Source organism: Echiichthys vipera (assembly GCF_963691815.1).
Source record: "Echiichthys vipera genome assembly, chromosome: 8".
NCBI classification, from domain to species: Eukaryota; Metazoa; Chordata; class Actinopteri; order Perciformes; family Trachinidae; genus Echiichthys; species Echiichthys vipera.
Window position 1 is genome coordinate 9297465 of NC_139833.1, and position 20000 is coordinate 9317464.

A 20000-nucleotide genomic window follows, 5' to 3' on the forward strand; every position below is an offset into this window, starting at 1 on the left:
GACACAGCTGGAGACACATTCACACGCTCTGGCCGACACAAACGCAGCGTAATAACTACAAAGCAGATGCAGCTGTGCACTTCTATAAATTATTTCTAATACGTTTTTAACAGTTAAATATACTGCTACTAGTAATGTATACACACACACTCAAAGCTATGACAATACTGCTACATACACACATCTGGAAATGTGGATCCCTGTTTACCCTTTGTCATCCATGTCCAGCTGGATAATGCTGGCTCTTCTGTATTGAAACTGAATACGTAATGCTCTCAAAGGTAATTAAGCAAGAGCATCGCAGAAGTCTGACGTAGTCTTTTAATGAACAATCGTTTGTTTGAGACACACATGAATCCAGGATGGACCTCCTCAAGGCCAGCTGGTTGTAGTTTATGGGGACAAAGCATCTGTGCAACTGTGACCCTTGAGACTTTTCCGCCCAGCTTGACATGTTGGGAGAGGGGTGTAATGATCCAAAGGAGAGACAAACCCAGTTGTGAGGATCTCAAAAGGGTGGGAAAGGTTACTCAGTACTCTTTTTTTTTTTTTTTTACTGTGGAGTCAGCCCAGCATTTTAGCCACTGGTAACTACTTATTGACAGAAACTGAGCTATAAGGAGTAGGTCGAAGGTCTAATCTCCTAATTTGTCCTTCGATGCCACAGTGATTGTGGGCTTAAGATTTAATACCCTTTGGTGGGAGCCCCTTTCTTTTGCTGGGGTATAAAAAGGACCAGCAAAATGTTCATGAATCATTTGCACATGCCATTATCGCAGATTTAATCCAATGTCTGTCAAGTCTGTATATGATGAGATTTCCATGCGTATCAGTGTGTATTTTTTGGCAGGTGGGACATGATTTCTAATGGAATTAATGCCCTGCTCAAGAGGGTGCGTGCATGCAAAGGCCTGAAGTGAGGCGGGGGAAGTTGGCAGAGTAGCACACAGGGTCCTGCAGTGCTGTCGAAGTACGCAGGAGGTTTCCTGTTTGAGTACCTCTACCTCAGTTTTGGTCCAAAACCCGACTCACCGCAAGTCTGAGGTGGTATAGACACAGAGACTTCATTATTCTATATTCTGCTCATTCTTCACACAGGTCTCACCCTGAGAGGCCCCAGACCACATCATGTAAGAGCACATACAGATGGCTGGAACATTTTCTGTAGATTGTAATATCCACATGGTAGAGAAATATGTGGAAGCCAACAAAGAAGAACATTCAGTACAATGTCCTACAAAAGGCAACATTAACTGTACCGCTCCTTCTGCCGGCTTTGGTTTAATTTTTTGAGAAAGTGCTCCACCTGCTGGCAGCAAAATAATGTGTCAGAAGACAAAGGCAAGACAAAGATGAATCTTTCCATATCAAAGTTTATTGCTGACATGCATGTAGAGATCTGATGAAGTAGAAAAATATGCTTTTTTATACAAACGTGTTTTTCATCTGTACAATTGCGCCGTTTTCTGTATCTAGATGCCCATGTCCAACCAAGCAGCTTACAACACATTATCCCATTGGGTTTAAACTACACATTTCATAACCTACACTACGTTGTTCCAGTTGAAACAGTCAGCAACATATATGTATATATACTGGTGACTCGGGACTTCAGATCATAAAAACTTAAAATTATGAAAATCAACACATTTTTACTACTTATCCATTTAAGGGGTGAATCTATTTTGTTCTCTTTTAGTTTACCTTAGGATCCAAAGAAGGAAATTATTTTCAAATTCTCCATCAGTTGCTCTGGCACACCTTTCAAGTTTCAAATCATGCAACAAAAATGTTTCACACAGAGTTGAACCTCACACTATGTCCATGCTTTTCAGTCCACATTGCAGTCTACCAATACAACTCTGAAAAAACAAACATTGAATGTGGTAGAATCCACTAGCTAGAAAGTGTGTGTGGGGGGGCGCCAAATAACATCTACATCAAAGGTCTATTGAACCTGTCGTTACTAATCTGTAGCTGGGCATCAGAGGAAGATGGCGCAAGACACTTTCCACAGACAGATCACTTAATGTCAGCATTCAGCAATGGCTACGGTGTTGAAACACCCTTTTCTGATGAATGATCTAAACTACTACAATACTGCTGTATTCCCATTGAATTCACATTGAGGTGGGAGAAAGCCAACAGCTCTCTTTACATATAATTTTAGCCTTTGGATGTGGTGGTTGATGGCCAACGTGGCCTATAATGCAATCGGCATGTGTTGAAACAGAGTTGGTATCTCACAGGGTGTATCTACATACAATATGAATGGCGCAGTAATGATGGTACATATTTACATACTGACCAGAGAGTGCAGCCTTGTGTGGCGATGTTGGGGGTAAATGATAGGGGGGGGAAAAAACACTACAAAACACCCTCCCATAAATTAAGATAATGTGCGAGTATCATTTGTTTTCTGTAAAAAATATAACTATGCAAAGTCAGTCACGTTATTAGTGTAGCTTAAGTTGACCACAGACTTTGTGGTAAAATGGCAAGAAAATGATTTAGCAATCCAAAAAGAAAAATACAAAAACAGATGCTACTCTTTCATGAATGTGGCTGAAAAGGATCAAAACGAGAACCACTGTTGGAGTTAACAACACTTCTTAAAGCTAAGAGAGCAAAGAGTTTCGGGGCATGTTTCACTGGCACAAGTTCAGACTAGGCTGTGATACAAACCCCAGTGGTTTGGGGGTGGGGGGTCTAACACAAAGAATAAATAAATCAACATGAAATTACAAAAAGGAAAAAAGAAGAAGTAAAGATATTTGAAAATATTCCAGAGCCTATGTTCATGCAATCCGTTTGATATAAATAGGAAGAAGTCTAGATAGCCTAAAGCAGGTACCAATACGCAAAGGCAAGTAGCAGTGTACAGATGCCTAACAGTCACTGGTTAGTAGCTTTGCCATGGTTTGAGGAAACCCTGTGATAAAAGACAAGAATCATCAAAAGCCAAGAAGACCCAGCAACTAAACTTAAAATCTATGAGTATGTTTCATTTCTCAATGAAATATTAAAGTATTTATTACCGGCCACCAGCTAGTGTCTCTGCGTAGAGAGCCTACATGGTGCGATAATACAAGCATGTACAAGTTGAGCTGGAGAGAGGGCTTGAGAATGGCAATATTTCGATATTTTCCGATCTTAAGAAACCATTCATGGCGATCGTGACAATCGCTAAGACATTCAGTCAAGCCCCGTCTCAGCAAAGCCTGCTCTGGTTTTCACAGTGTCTGCCACTGAGGCAGGCCAGATAACAGAACACAACGATTGGAGGATAGCTTAAAAAGGGTCCGTGGCTGTCAGAGGTGAACGGCTCGACAGCTCCACAGACTCTTGTTTTTGCCTGGCCCGAAACACACGTACACACTTGGATGCTGCAGACTCATCAAAGCGTGACAGTTCACATTCATACTGAAAAACACTTGATGTCAAGTCTTGATGAGAGAGAAACAGGGAAGTTGGAATACCTGGAAGCCATTTGATTCTGAGTGAGGCTGTGGGTAAAAGTTAGTTTCCTTGGCTAAGAGTAAATTTAAGACATGATTTTTGGCAATAGAAACCTGACAGTGCCTGATCTCCGCTATAATTGCACTGAGGAAGCGTTACCATCAATATGCCTTGGCAGGGAGGATCCAACAGTGTTTCCCATTCAGTTCTTGGCATTGTGACTTCCAGGTACCTCACACTAGCTGCCTAGATGCTAAAAAAAGATTTCCACAGGGCTGAGCAAAAGCAGGAGACAATGCCATCTGCAATTATCAAGGGATGCATGTGCACATACTTTGATATTCAGTATCTTCGATCCGACGGTAGGGATGAAATGCTACTTATTAAAAAGGTATATATGATAAAAAAAAAAGCTTATTCAGATTTTTTTAAACCACTGAAAAGGTTTCAAAGCATTATCACTCTGACAGAAAACATTAATGCTTTATGTCACTGGTGGCATCAGGACTCCATTGTTACAATCCCTTGTCTCAGAACAGTGAGCATGGTTTACCAACAGAGAAGAGAGACAGAGAGGTAGATTGATTTGAAGTCAGAGTTACAGACGGGACCAGTCTGGATCATTTTTCCGGTACAGGGAAACAGTAGAGAGGAAGGAGTGAGAGGAGGAGGGTAGAATGGAGGTATTGAGAAGTGACATCTGTGATCAGGTGATCTAACTTGAGGCAATGCCATTTACCACTAGGAAGAGAGGGGTTGCTACATGATTCCGGTCCTGTATTGCTCAGGGGATCCAGAGTTGATGGGGGAAGTGTTACAGTAGAGAGATCTCAAAAGAAGGAGGAGGAATATGGGGTTAATCGTCTCTTCAACAATCCAGGCAGAGGCTTGTGTTGGCCCCATGTGTGACTTTGCCATCAGGGTGGTTGCACAGTGAGATCTGACTGTGAGTGACCTGAGGACTAGGAACCTTTGGTTCATATCTTCCTCCGGGGCTTTCTATGTATCACTGGAGGATCCAGACACGAGGAGTGAATATTTAAATTGGCAGTTTGTTCTGGTGCCCTACTCACACCTGTTCCACCTAGACTGCCCACAACCCACCTTCTAGTAGGGCCGTCTGTACCCCGGTTGAGGGTTGGCCTCCTGTGTGAGAGTTCAGTTTTGGGGCTTATCTTCCTCATTCCTCTCTGGACTCCACAGGTTTCTGTACTCCCTGGGGAGGACAGGAAGGCTGCCATGGGTGGTTGGGGACTACTTCCGGAGGAAACGTTGTGCCAGTATGGCAGCATCTAGCGGACTGACAGGCTGGGCATCATGGCCTAGGCGCCTTACAGGCGGGATGTTGCCAAACTGGCGCTTGGTGAGAAAGCTCTTGGCCTCATGGATAGTGTTCTTCTCTTCAGCCAACAGCAGCTGTTGGCGCATGTAGTTCTCAAACTCGTACTGTGAAGACTCCTCTATCACCTTGGCCTGAGGGAAGAAAATGTAGTCTGTTCAATGTGGTGCAACATCTGAGTTGATTAAACTCAGCTAGTTCTCTAAGTGTATCAACAAAGTAGAGTAAATATGGAGGAAAATCAGAGAAACACATAATGGCATCCAAGTTTACCTCTTGCAGATGTTCTGGGTGATTGACCTGATCATCAATATCCGGCACCACCTGCAGAGGGCCACTCAACGATGAAACGGACTGCCTGTGATAAGGACAACACAACAGAGATGATGATTAACAGCTGTGAGCTTGTCGATTTAAAATGACCCATGCTGAATCACTGTGCAGCTATCAGCAGGATACTTGTTTGTGCAGACAATTCAAGTGCCTACAAAATCAAATCATCGATGTGAAGCCAACCAGTGAAAATCTATTTAAAAAATTCATGGCTAGTAGTAGACATTTTACTAAATTCAGTTTCATTATTTCTCAGCTTTTAACTTTAAAACCATGACTTGACAATCAACACATTTGATTTAATTTTTCAGGTAAATTTTTCATCCAGCAGGGGGAGCAATTACCATGAGGCAATGATGCCACTGAGAGACTCCAGCACCTCTCCTGCAGTCAGCCTCTGCTGAGGGTCCAACACCAGCAGCTTTCGGATCAGGCACACTGTGTTCTCAGACACACGGCCGTCCCTGTGAGGAGTTGGAGGAGAACGGGCAAGGACAGTTATTTATTTAAGTCCAAAAGCCACCAATAAAAAAAAATGATACTGCCATTTTTTCAGGTCCAAACTGATTATGAAAATGTGGTAAATTCTCAGTCTGCATAAAGAAATCTTGAACCAAGGTTGGAGTATGCAAAACTATTTGTTAAAATACAGTTATCTATGTTTTTAATATGCTGCAACTATACAATTGCATAGCTTTGAATACAAAATGTTCTCCTACTCACTCTGGGATGGAGTACTCTGCAGCCTTGATCTTGCGGAAGAGCTCTTGAGGTATGCTGTCATAAAAGGGGAACTGGCCATACAGCATGGTGAACAGGACCACGCCAAGAGCCCACATGTCACTGGGTTTACCACGGTACGGCCGACCTGGAGACAGAAAGGAGAGGGGATCCCACTCAGTGTTTGATATCATGTGCCATTTGAAATGGAGACAGCAAAGAGCTTTGCTATACTCCAAAATTAAATAAGACATTGAGAACAACATTTGTTTGCTGACAGTTTTTACCCTGTGTGACTCAGAGGTGATCAGCCCATTTAGCAATTTCTGTCACCAGGTCTAATGATTAACGAAATGAGCAAACACATGCTACGACTCCACATCCATTATATTTCCTAGAACACTGCTGACTTTTAAAATGCTAACTGTTTTTAATGATCAACCCTGAGCCATTGAATCAGCCATGGATCGGTGATGAATAAACTGGAGCTGAAGGTGGAGCATCATGGCTTTGCATGACCATAGGCAATGTTGTTACAGCCAGGCAGGCGGCAGCAACAGCAGCAGGCAATTATGTTAAAGCTTGTGACACATACACACACACAGAGGCGGGCGGGGGATGGGGATGAGGATGGGAGGGGAAGGGGGTAGTTTCCCTCCAGTGAGTCATCAGTGCGTGAGTCACTGAAGCTCTGTTTAATTGTGTGCCTGTCACGTTATGTTGATATACACGCCCAGGTTTTATCTACAGTTTTTGAGCGGTTGGAGCAGAACGATTTCTGGTCTGAAATTATTCTTCTCAATCTTGTTCACTGTCCAGGACGGTGTTCTGAAAATCGATGTTCAAATGGATGGCGCTGGGGTCTACCATGGAAGTGTATGCTCAAGCATCGGCATGGTCGGTGTGCGGGGCTCAGGTCTGCACACTTACTGTGACAAATGAGCATTGTGAAGCTAAACAATAAAAATGGATTTTTGTTTTTTGACAGACAAAGAAACTGTTTCACACAAAGAGGAAAGTAGCTTCCTTTGCAGAACACACCATGAGAAAATGCAACATCACAGTGATTACACAAACAAAGACAAAAAAAAGCTATTCCTAGTCAAAGATTGCGACATTACCCCTTTCTTGTTGCCTAATAACCGGAAAATCAAACACAAGACTGACGGCTTTATGTTACACAATGATCTTCAAAAGAATCCCAGGTTCCCATCTGGATAAGAGTCCCTCTTCTAACCAGAACCAGGTCTGGCATATTTATTTGTAACGTAGACAATTGTGTTTCATTTGCAGTTGATACACTTCACAACCCAATTTCACATCTTAAAATGGATGGTGGCAAATCGAAGGCAGTGAGGAAGGTTTTCACACCTGTGCATACATGATCAGTTTCTGCAAAAACAGGTGTGACGGTTGGGTTGTCGGTTTTAGAAAGTGACAAAAACTGGGTGAGGCCGACCACCCCCCCATGACCAAAAGACAAAGAAAAGTTTTAAAAGGCTCCTTTCTGTCTTAAAAGCACCTTCTTTGATATACATACCATTCTATGAAAATAACATGCATGCATCAACATCAACACCAACATTTATTTTCACTCACCACTTAATACATCAGGGCTGATGTAGGCCGGACTTCCTCTCTGGTCTTTCAGCAGGTCGTCCTCGCTCACCAGGTGCTTTCCCAGGCAGAAGTTGGTGATGGTAATTCGGTGAGTCCTGTAAGCACACACAAACACGCTAGATAAATACATTTTATACTTCTGATTTTTCATGGGGAAATCAATTTTTGAATCAAACAATGTCCCCCTCACTCCCCTTTAACTTGATCAAACCATGGCAAAACATGTCTTACTCATCATAACAAATGTTGAGAATGTGAAACACTGCACACTCAGAGCATGAAGTGAATACAGGCTGACAGAGACAGGCAGAACCTGCAGTATGTCTTGCCGTTTTAATAATTTCACGGTTCACTGGGCCTTAAGTTACATCAGTATCTCATGACTGCCAGATGCAAAACAGAGTATGCAAACCCAGTCTGACCCAGAGGAAAGCTTCCCATCTCCCTATGTTACATGTGCAATTAAGCTATGAGTTTTCTTTTTCCTAAAATTATTCAACAAGATTCTCATCTGACCAGCATCTTAAACTTTCAGGAAGTCTCCCTGTCCTGTCCATATTCTCCAGTTTTAAGCATGCATGCTTATCACCGGGAAAAAGAAACACTTGTCTTGATTGTCAGCTAACAACTGTAGACAATCATTTCAATTGTCTAAAGCATAGTTGCTCAACGGGCCCTCATTTTATCTGACATGATATTAAAATAATCTTATTTTCACTTTCAATAACTTACATTTAATACAGTGTTCCATTAACTGCAAAATGACAACCTATAGAAAACTACTAGTCGCACCTCACTAATGCTGAAGTTAAATCAATCAATCATATGCTAGCTCCCTTATTTGGCAAAATTTTCTCTTTAATGTGCTTCATGTTCTTATCTTGTACCTGTGGTTGTACTTGTTGTATCTTTCTTTATGTAAACTCTAAAGTTCCACATAAAGTGTATTCTCATCAACATCACTGTTTCAGCTGATGGCCATATCAAGAACAAGACCTTTCCAGACACACTGGCGCTTCAATGTCTGAGAAGACCTATTGATGTATCCAATGATGTTTGATTAATTTGGTTTCTGTGGAAACAATGTGACACTGTAAGATTTTTCTCTGAGTCATCAAGGTAAATTTAGTTTGCTTGTGGTGGAGTGAAACCTAACAGAATTAAAGCAGAGGGACTGGTATGGACGGTTCTATATTGCCGTTCTTTCAGCAGAGAGGAGAAAATAAAAGGCCTCAATTTGACAAACATATGAGTCAACTTGTGGCTTGGGATAATTGTCTTGATGACTAAGCCTGCATGGTGATGGGTTGGCAAACGAGTATATAAAGCTCACAAAGATTTAAAATATGTACATATATGCACAACTTCAAGAGCCCCCACACAATCGCTCCCATGGAAAACAGGCACACACCAAAATGCACTCAAAAGCATATGGGTTCACACAAAAGCAACACCGGTCTAGAGCCAGGGTCCTCTCTGATCACGCTCCTTACCCACATCCGCTTTCTAAAGAGCCTGAGGTCAACAGCTTCCCCTATTCTCTCTCACTTTCACACCCTGCTCCATCACACACACTCACTGCTCCCATTACAGCGTCTGGAGCCAATTCCTGTCAAACACTCAATTTTCAACCAAGTGATCCCATCTTAAGCTCCCTTAGAACATTAAGTTCACATAATTTCCAGCTACTTATGTGATCCAACCCTTCAACAGCTTTTGTGATGCAAGTCTCTATAAACATACAGTGGCCTTGTGATCTACACAAGGATGGGCCAGGAGGAGTGTAACGCTTCAAGGACCCTCAACATAAAAGCTTCCTTTATAGAGGAGTCTGTTCTTTTGTCCGTGTACATCACGACCCAGGCTTCTATTCTTGCACCGGAGATTGGGTAAATTAAATTGCATGTTTGCCTTGTGAGGCAAGGGTCCCTGAGGACTGAAGAGAGACCACACCATCCCTCGCTTCCTGGTCATGTGACCCTGGGTAAGTCAGGAAACCAGAAACCTAAACTTCCCCCATGATTTCTCCTCCTTTCCCGCAACATTTTGCTGAAAATACACCAGCTGACGAGAAAATAGGTTCAACACAGGTCGACCTCTATGGATCCTTTTCTCACAACAGTGATTTGGAGGGTTATACTAGTAACAAAACTTAACAGAAGCAATTATTTTATTTTCTAAGATTGGCATTATTGAATGATGGTTACTGCTTGGCTCAACAGAAATGTAACAATCCATCCCTGAAAAAATACAGCATCTATGTCCCCTTACGAACACAACTAACATTTAGGAAGTCAATAAAGCTTTGACATTCAACAATCTTTCAGATGTATTTATGAAATCCTCTTTTCATAACAACTGGCCCTGCACGAGCAAAACACATAATTCTTGCATAAACTGCTGAGCTTGTTGATTGTTGAAGTGATCCCAAGCACCAGGGGACGAGGGGAGATTTAGGGATCGGTCTGCATCTAAAATTGACCATGTTCTTCCCATGCTGACTGTACATTCATACACATCCAGGGGGAAACAGAGGAAACATGAAAGCAAGCAAAGTATGACGCATAAAGGAGATGGGAAGAGAGAAATGGATAAAGGGGATATGATGACAAAGTGCATAAAACAGAAAGACAATATAAGCAGGAAAGGGATTTGGGTGCAAAAGAAAAATAGAGAAAAAGCAGAGGAGTGGGTAAATAAATGATGATGATGATGTATATGTGTGTGTGTGACGTGTACTGCGGTGTGAGTCAGCTTGGAGCTATGGGGCCTTTGGCAGGCCTCTCCTTTGTCTCCAGCTGGGACGGAGTGTTCCGCTCGTCTGCTCCTCTCCCCGCCATCCTCCTCCTGGCCAAAACACTCTCCTGTTTCATCATCACCACCACCACCACTACTACTGCTGCTGCTGCTGCTGCTGCTGATGGTGTGGTCAACAGGCTCTGATGTCTGAGATGCATGCATGAGGTAAGCTGGGAACATGAGAGCTCAATGCACAAACTCATACTTGCAGATCATGTATGAGAAGTGACTAAGAGTGTGCGACACCTCCATGATTACGGTCACTTGTGTGTGATGCAAACATGTTCGATGTATGGATGCAAAGGTGTGTGTAGCAGGCGTAGGAGCAGAGAGCGTGTCTGTATTGTTCAAGTCCTTCCAAATGAAAAGGCTGACTTTGTTGGATAATTCCAAAAATGTGCGTGCAGATCTATGCTGTTTAGAGGCAACCTACCGTAGGTCCAATGCAAGACCTAGCCAAATAATCTAAACTAGGACAAACTCATATCCATAAGCAAGTAGCCTGTAAAACAGCTGTAGTCACACTGTGAGAGTAACTTTCACCGCCTGAATATACACAACATATCTCTCATACAGTCTGTATGTACGGTGTTTGGAGAGGGTTTTACAGATGAGCAGTTTTCCATTCTGCAGGGCCTATCTGAACTGCAGCACTCTGTGACCTGAGGTGCACTCACCAGGGTTATAAAACATTGCTCACTCTGCCACTAAGAAGAAAGCAGTGGCATATTCTTTGCTCTGTTTTGCACCGGAGTCCAGTTCATCGTCCGCTTTCCAAAAAATCCAACCATGGGGAATGAATCATCAGCCTTTCCTCAACACAAAGACACGGACCCAGAGAGCGTGGCTGTTGGTTCCTACAACTGATCTCACTCTTAGTCTGAGAATGTGACCCCTGCTTGGGTTTAAAGCCAAATGCACACTGGATACAGGCTGCTGGGGCCGGCTGAGGCCTCTCACACACGTGAGCTGAGACAGAATGACTAACTCACAGGCTAAAATGACTGACTCCGTATAATGGGAGAGGTTATTGGCCAGCTAACTGATTGGCAAGGCCAAATGAGAGCATTAGTTTCATCTTACCGTTTGTTCAGCACCATGTTTCCAAGCTTGAGGTCTCTGTGCACAATGTTTTTCTGCATGCAGGAAAGAAAAAAATGGTTGGTCAGATCGTGCTTAGTGAATCATTGGTATCAAAACAATCCTTTTGTTTTTGAGAGTGGCACATGAGTATGGTAGATGAGTATTCAGAAAGGAAGTGCAACAAGATAAGAATAACAAAGCAATTTATTCTGCAGTCGAAAAAAAATTGTAGTATCCAATCTCTCTTCATTTAAGAAAATAGAAAACATGCTCGTATTTTCTTGTATGCACACTGTTGTGAAATATGATAGACAACATCTTAAGAGAAAAGTGCATTTTTTTTGGAGCAGTCAACCAAATTCCATCTTAAGCCCCTTTCGCACATACTACGCAAATTGAAATGATCTAGACATTACTGTATGTGTATGTCCAAATAGACTTTACTCTCCCAGCTCCCAAATACAAAGACAGTTTAATCTCTGAGTGAGCCATGTTTGAAGACAGCCACTGATTGAGTATTTACAGTGAGCAAGTGGGCTTGTTGATGCCGTTTTTTTGCAGATACCGTAAGAAAAAACAAACTAAGCACTTGGGGTGAAGAAGAAGCAGAAGAGTGATTTACACAAAGACGGCAACACAACTGTCTAACTGGAGAGAAGACAAGACTCAGGAACTTCTGTCAGTTAGGGCAAACACTGATCTTGTCATACTAATTCAATGAACCAATGAACTAATGTTCATGACCATATCAAGAACTGGCTCTGTCACCATGGTGCAATCCACGCCATGTCCTGCACGCTCTACCAAGAACCCACTCCTCACCGAAATCAAACATATATTATAGTACAGTATTTTCAGTAAGTAGGGACACATCAGACAAAAAATCTCCTGTTGTGTCCTACATGTTTGAAAGGGAAACTGCATACAATGCACCTCATTCTCCTAACATTGTCTGGAGTTCATATGAGAAAAAGACTCTAGACTCACCTTATGAAGGGCTTCCACCACACGCACCACATCATAGAAGATAACGATAGCCTCGCGCTCGCTAAGTCGTTTCTCCTTTATAACGTAATGCTGGAGGTTTATTAGATCTGCCGTCTTGTCGCTAAAGTCATGAGCACACAGACAGTCAAGCACGAGGCAGATCCGTTTCTTCATTTTGCGTACTTTGTTGGCTTCCATGTCCTCCACTATTTCGTAGGCTCGATCCTACGGAAAAACAACAAAGAAGTATGAGCAACTATCTTCAGGAAGGGGCTTACTTTGTAAGTGGAATGAGCTATTGATGCATTTTGGAGGTGCTTTCCTACAGTGTCCAATCAATATAAGTTGAGGAATCCATGAATGCACCAAACTGAATGGATTCCTGTACTTTCTTTGCCAGCTGATCAAGCTGATTCATTCAGCTTAGGAAGGCATGGATTCAAGCAGAGTAGAGGCCATCAATCACCAGCCTGCATATTGCCGATGAATAAGACACATCCACCCCTCCACAACGGGTGGTGAAGGACGAATAACAAAAGGTCACTGCTCTTCTTCCAACTCTAGTCTTAGCAGAGTCACCACTTCTTATTGATTTCTGTATCAGGTTGTTAGTTTCTTTTTTAAAGATGCAGTCAGCACCTGTGAACGTGTACATTATTAACTGGTTCTCTCACAGTGGAGATGCACTATAATAACCCAATCAATATTACAGGCCTAAATGAATCAGAGTGCATAGCTCGATGCTGCTATTCTGAGGACACCGGCAGAGCCGAACAGACAGGATGTGAAATAGAGACAAAGGAGAGAAACGGAGAGAGAGAGAAGGCAAATGGAATAATAACAAAGTTAGAGGAGGAGGCAGACGGGAAGACAGGTGAGGGAGGGGGAGATTCATTGTGAATGGATGGGGGTGATAATCGAGAATGACTGCAGATAAATATGGTTTTTAATGGAACTCCCACTTCTCCCTTGAAACAACTCTGATAAGAAAAATACAAGCAGCTGGCTGGACTAATGACAAGCTTACCTCTGCTATTACTGGGCTGATGAGAACATGCTGTTACTTGTACTTACATGGTGACGCCATAATCTGAACTGAATAGAAACTTACCAACACTTCTCCATGGTAATGTTGATGTTTTTATCATGTTCAATTGTACAGGATACTCGCCCACATGGTGATGACTAATACACCATACAGCAAAAGACACCCTCCTACTTTGTCTATATTAATTATTTGACTGATGACATACTATGTCAACAGAAATGTGACTAAATTGCAAAATATGTGCAGGTATCAGTCTACCTGAAAGAGGCCGTGGTGGTGGACAACTCCATCCTGGTTGTGAAGCAGAGAAAGGAGGGAGTACTCTGTGTGCAGCAGCATCTTCCCCTGCCTCTCCTCCTGAGTCTCCCCTGCAGAGTCCACTCGCTCCTCCAGCGTAAGGATCTGCCGTGACCGCACACGTAAACAAAGAAACATTAGAGGACACAAGACAAGAGCCCATAGAAGATCAGACCGCAGAAAGATCATTAACCATTGAAACCGATTGAACCATTTAGAGCTTTAACCATTTAAACTATTTGACACATAAAGGGCCCGTCCACACGGAGACGAGTTTTCCTGTAACCGCACAACGTTAGCATCGTTTTGGCAGACCATCCACACGCAGCCAGCGTTATCAGAGCCTGAAAACGGTATTTTTTGTAACCAGGTCCCCGAGTGGAAAGACTTGAGAACACCCCCCTGTGGCATTGTCGTCTGGAATGCGAAACCACATACTTTGTTAAAGATGCCGGCATCTCCCCAACCCGGACCTCTAACCCCCGCGGAGATATATAACAACAACGTGCTGCTGCTTGGAGAAAGACACGGACCCATAGACCGAACTGTACTCTGAGCCACATGCATGGGAATTAAAAAGGCCGACCATATACTTGTCCCTTTTCCCTGATGCTCTGAATAAGTCGCTAAATTAACTGCTAACTGCAGCACCCGCTGCTCGTTGCGGTCAGTAACTGCGTGATTTGTGCATCAGAGTCTCCAAAACACCACAAAAGTCTCCAATAACACCAGAAACAGTCAACAGATTTCTCTCTAGGATGGAGGAGGATTTGGGAAGTCGCCAGATTTGGCGAGAAACTGGTGTTTGTATTATACACAGCGTCTCCCCGTCTCTTCTTCTCTTCTGTTTATTTCTGTGGTAGTTACAGCACCACATCCAGGCCTGGCATGTGTTTTACAGCATTTTTAGCCAGTTTCACTGGTTTCATGAGGCCGCAGATATTTCTTGAGCCGAGTCTGTGTGGACGGAAAACTTTTTAAGAAGTTTACAATTGTGTGGACGAACCCTTAGTCTGAAGCCAATCTTTTTTAAATGACTGAAGACATGACAGCAGGTTACATCGGCTTAGCATTTAACAAGATGTTACAATCTGTTCAGTGGAGTTGGTATAAAATAGCCTGAAATCATAAGACCAAATTGCATCTGCAAATTTGTCTGGAACCTCTCAGTTCATTTTCCAATGAGCGAAGAACCAAAATGCCTCTGGGCGCAATTGGATAGACCTACACCCAATTAGAGAAACAAAACCTGAAGCCCAGAGAAACAGAAAAATGTAAATGTCTAGAGCGTACAGAGATGAGATGTGAGGGTGAAGCATCAACAAGTGTTACCGTTTTTCCATTAGACTGTGAAAAGGTGTTTTGAAAGTTCAGATCAGTTCCACAAAAGCCACAGCCATCTTGGTCATTTTCGAAAATGCCTCACTCCTCTTTACAGTCATCGTCTCAAACACACCCCACATTAGATAAAGGGTTGTGATTGGCCCGTCAGGTCTAGCTGGAATTCTATCCAAAGCGGAGGGAGACCAGACGCATCTGCCAGAGTAAGTAAAACATGAGCTCGCAGATTCGTCTGGTTCTCAGGCATGGTATAAGATGTCTGCCGCTTTACAACAGTGGCTCATATACCAATGTGAAGCAAACAAGCTGTGCAGCAGACACTGAGGCGCTGTAGTCACGGGTATGAGGGAAGGGTCACGCACTGACTCACTTCATGATCGTGGGGGTTAAAAGTCGACATTCCAGGTGGGGCGCTACCTTCCTCCTTTCCTTTTCCCCTCTTCCATGAGCCCCCTCCTGTGTGTAACAGACTTTGGATAGCCCCAATAAACAGATTGCCCGGCTGAGGTTTTGTTGTTTGCACCAGACTGAAACACCACCGCCATAAAAATGAACACCAACAAAGGAAGGTCAAAGGTTCAGATGTCTAAGGGGACATCATAGCTTTGTTTTGAATAATGTAATCAAATTTTATTTGAACTGTGTGTGTGTGCCAACCGACGGACTTACTTTGAGCTGATAAAAGTCATCTGTGCCATCCTTTCTGGCCAGACACTGCACTATGCTGGGCACTGGTGAGTTGCCCAGGCGAGGCCCTGCAACGATAAGAAAAGGAACAGCTGCATGACCAAAAGGCAAGCTACATGCCGGAGTGTGTGCTCTCACTGCAACTCATTAAAGGCTGTGTGTGCATGTACCCATTAACACCCCTAGTGTAATGTTTTCTTTGGCACTCTGAATTGCAAAACAGTGGAGGAGTTGTGGAGTAGAAAACATACAAGTTTGAGAGTATGGGAAGAGACACATTTTCCTGAGGGAGAAAATAACCTTGTTCCTACAGACTTAGACCTTTCTGGCCGATGTCAGAGGGATCAGCAAAATTCTTCACATTCTTGTTTCAGAAGTGCACACAGAGACACCCCACGACTCTCACATTCACACACAAACATGCATACCTTTCCAGATTTCCTGCACATACTGGTTACACATGTTAACAACATTGTACACTAGGTACAATCTCAGCCATAGACGTTTTTACTACCAGTTCCATACTTTTGGGGCCTGTGCAAACACTTGTAGCTTCCTTACCAAGGATGAAGGGCCCAGCTCTCTTGGCGTTATTGCCAGATATCCCAGGACATTGCAGCTTGCTGGCCCTGCCTGATGTCTCTCCAGCCCCCCTCTCCGACGAGCGCCGCTTGGACATGCTGGAGCTCTACAGAGGAATAAATCAGATTAGTACATGGGATAAAGCTAGTCAAATTAAAGGGTAAGTGCATACATGTGACTGCAAGGACACAAACTCTTTACCTGAGACAAAAAAATAGAATTGGTAATCTGTGACCAAACAATGGTTTTAAAAATAAAAAAATAAAGACCATACCCACAGCTTTAGCAGTAGTACTACAGACTACAACACATATGCACTCATTAGTGAACAGAAGAGAAAGGAGGTAAACCTCAGGGCAGCTCCTCCCAACCTATTTTAAATATCCCTCCCACACATTTACCAACACCTCAGTGTGAATGTGAGGCCATTACGGCTCCATTCAGAATGATGGCTGCTGGTGTCAAGAGTGACACCTCAGATTCAATCTCCCCAACACTCCCCGACCTACAATCTGCAATTTAAATAGCAAATGCTATCATGCAAATGCATTACACTAGCACAAAATTCTTTAAAACAAAAGCATTTTTTTAATTTGAGTCTCAGCACTGAACCACACATCCACCTCCAGCTTTTCCTGCTGCAGTGGACATGGGTTTAGAAAAATCCTTCCGCTCTTAATCTGGGCGTTTTATCTCAAAATCTGTACAGACGGCTTATCCATGCAGACCTTCCTCTGAAAGGACATGCATGTTCGAACAAGGCTGAAACAAAAAATGCCAAGCCCTAACACTATGATAAGGAACTAGATCCACATGCCAGAAGAACCAGTGACACAGTGTGACACATCATCATTACACAAACTACTTTAACCGCCACAGCAGATCTACCTCTTTAGAATCCAGAGAGCAAGAGGTATGCTTTGTTTACTGATACTGAGTTCCTATGTGATGAAACCCCATCTGTTTCCCGTAACAGGGAAGTAGTGCCTTGAAACGAGAGGAATGATTCACCCTGCTGTCATCCTGAGTTTCAATTGGGCAGAACTGCTTAAATGCCTAGGTGATAAAACCAATAGGAGAGTGAGAGCAATGTGCCATTAGCCTGTGACACACACACTATGTCAACTGAAAAAAAAAATACCTTGTAGAAGTTATGTCAGCAAGAAAGGCAAAAACATCAGTGACTGATAGCAATGGTGTGCATATTGTAGCCTGCTACATAAGAGAGGTGATTTAGGCTCATAAATTCTGCAAGCTAGACATTGAGTGAAGAGTTGACAAAGCCAACAAAACATCAGAAAATGTAACCGGTCCCACAAGAGGAACAGACGAGAGAAATGTAATATTTTTGATGAATTAGGCCATCTTCTTGTTTCAAAACTAATCGTGCGCCACTCGCCAGTTGGCGTTTTTGGGCAGAAAGGAGACAGGACAGTTGGCAGTCAGTATGGGCTGGTATGAATTCTCACTTCCATGAGGCTTTTTGTGATCCCAGACAGCAGACAGTGTCATCATCATGTCTCTCGCCCATCTGTCTCCATCTACACTAGTCATCACCCACTGAGTCTGATGATCTGAGGTTTTCTGACAGCATTTATGGCACAAGCCAGAGTGACACCAAGTCACCCTGCCAATAGTAAGAGAGCATCTTTCCTCAGAGCATGCAAGACAAAGCAAAGGTTAATCAGCTACTACAATCCACAAGGCGTCTAGGAAGGAAAGTATTGCACTGTTTTCATACCATGGAAAAAAGTGTTCAACAATGTAGAATCAACAATATAAATATCGCTTACAGTGCTGCCAGATTCATTTTAAATTGTTGGTTGAGTGTTAGAGGGGCTGCTAGAATCAAATAAGCAGACATTTCCCACATTTCCAACAAGGTGATCTGTGACTACCTTGTGATTTCATCTACAGCTACATGGACAGTTACAAAAGAATAACACACAAATCATGCACCTGCGACTTATAACACAAAACTGACCCAAATGATACACAACAAATGGACCCAAGGCCATTCACCTACCTACTAAAAACCAGCTGTAGTTCTGTGGAGCCAGCCCCTGACACATCTAAAAGCAAAGGTCAATGCAACTGACTAATGCACACTGACCTAAATGACATCAGCACAATGACAGCACCCAGCTATCCCTTTCTGACACTGCTGGGCCTCTCTGCACAGCCAGTGATCTGGCAAGCAAGGCTGCCTCTGCCTCTGACTGTACCAGAGGGAGGACAAGAACAGATACAGCCTCTGAATCATATCACACAAAAGGAGGAGAGACACGCTGCCGGTGCCCACGAGAAATGTGGGCTCCTTAAATAGTATCTGAACAAAACAACCACGTAGGTGTCTGAAGATCCACCCACCCAGACTCCAATGCCACTTGTCTGGCTCTGCAAGAACAGCTTGATGACAAAATCGAGGTAGTGTCAGCATGGACAAAAAAGCATAAAGACACAGGTAGTAAACATAAAAGCGGATAACACATTCTGGAGCTTTCACACAGCCAGAGAGGTGATCCAAATCAATGAATCCACAAATAGATCAAGCACAACAGTCAGGACAAAGAGGTAAAGCAGCTGGAAGGTCATACAGGCTTTAATCCAGCTGCTTGAATGAAATGTCAATCATTCATGTCAGCTCCTACACACAACACCGCCTCTGTCTTCTGTTCTTGACTACATTATTGCAATACAAACGTATTTGATCGCACAACAAGTACGTGCACACACAAGGTCACACTTTGAAGCACAAATAATTACAAATGCACACACACACATTTGTCACACATTGATTGGTGCCATTTTGCGACCACAAGTGTCTGGACACAGTCAGTTCTGGCAGCGGAGTAGTGTGAACGACATGTATAAAGAGTAAATCGCTGACGTTATGCCTTAAAATTTGTGCAAAAAAACCAAAACACTCCAGCACAGACAGCTAATACCTTGAGTAGCCGGGTGCTACTGTAGTTTTGCCCACAACAAATACCATTTGACCACCTACAGACGGTTTTAAAAAACACACACACATTGAAACGGCGTACACGGCACGCGTTCATGCATTAGGCAACGTCTGACTAACTAAAGGGGTCATTTAAATAACCTAAACATAAATGTACACATTATTTCGTTGTTTTTATATCCGCACGGTAACATGAGGTATTATACAAACTTAATACGGCGACAAAGCTGACCAAATTATTCGGCTAAAGACATTGCACAGCTTCAGGCACACCGGCCACACAAAGGGGGCACACACAGCACAACACAACAAGGAGTTTCGGTGCAAACTACCACAGAGCAGCCTTTAGCTTAGGTTACGGCTAAGTTAGCATGCATTTCTATGTGACACGGATGTTTAAAGACGATTGCCGGCGAGCTGGCGTTAGCTAACGACAAGCCGGGGGCTACAGAGCAGCCTGGAGGCCATTTAAACAAAGTATATTACAGCTGGCTAGCGTTGCCAGAAAGCTAAGACAGCAAATGTAGTCACCACCTCGCTTACCTCGAGCCAAAACCGCCGGGTAAAGTCTGCGTTTTTCGGCTTACAACATGGATATTCCTTGTGGTAAACGCCGTTGTGGATGTGTGGAGCTTCTGGCTTAAAAAGGGGAGACCACAGAGGTCTGGTTTCGGGTTGTTTTAGCCTCTGTTACCGAAATGAGCAATTAAGGAAAAAGCCTCCGCTCTTCGCTGATCGCA

At 43.2% G+C, this 20000-nt stretch overlaps 1 protein-coding gene across 1 annotated transcript; it reads right to left on the reverse strand.

Moving 5' to 3' along the window:
• Positions 1–1397: 1397 nt before the first annotated feature.
• stk40 (serine/threonine kinase 40) lies at positions 1398–20000 on the reverse strand. Its single transcript, XM_083918767.1, has 11 exons — positions 19804–20000; positions 16275–16401; positions 15696–15781; positions 13647–13790; positions 12341–12565; positions 11354–11406; positions 7451–7566; positions 5855–5999; positions 5476–5595; positions 5072–5156; positions 1398–4932 (listed from the first exon to the last, which is right to left on the reverse strand). The coding sequence occupies exons 2-11, from the start codon at positions 16390–16392 to the stop codon at positions 4714–4716; spliced, it is 1311 nt and encodes a 436-aa protein (XP_083774893.1). The 5' UTR covers positions 16393–16401; positions 19804–20000; the 3' UTR covers positions 1398–4713.

Bases quoted from the DNA above. Each gene is read 5' to 3' on its own strand.
- stk40 (XM_083918767.1), bottom strand. From the start codon at position 16,392: ATGTCCAAGCGGCGCTCGTCGGAGAGGGGGGCTGGAGAGACATCAGGC. The intron at 15,782-16,274 runs GTAAGGAAGCTA...TTATCGTTGCAG, and splicing joins AGCTGGGCCCTTCATCCTTG to GGCCTCGCCTGGGCAACTCA. The intron at 5,596-5,854 runs GTGAGTAGGAGA...AACTCCTCACAG, and splicing joins GCAGAGTACTCCATCCCAGA to GGACGGCCGTGTGTCTGAGA.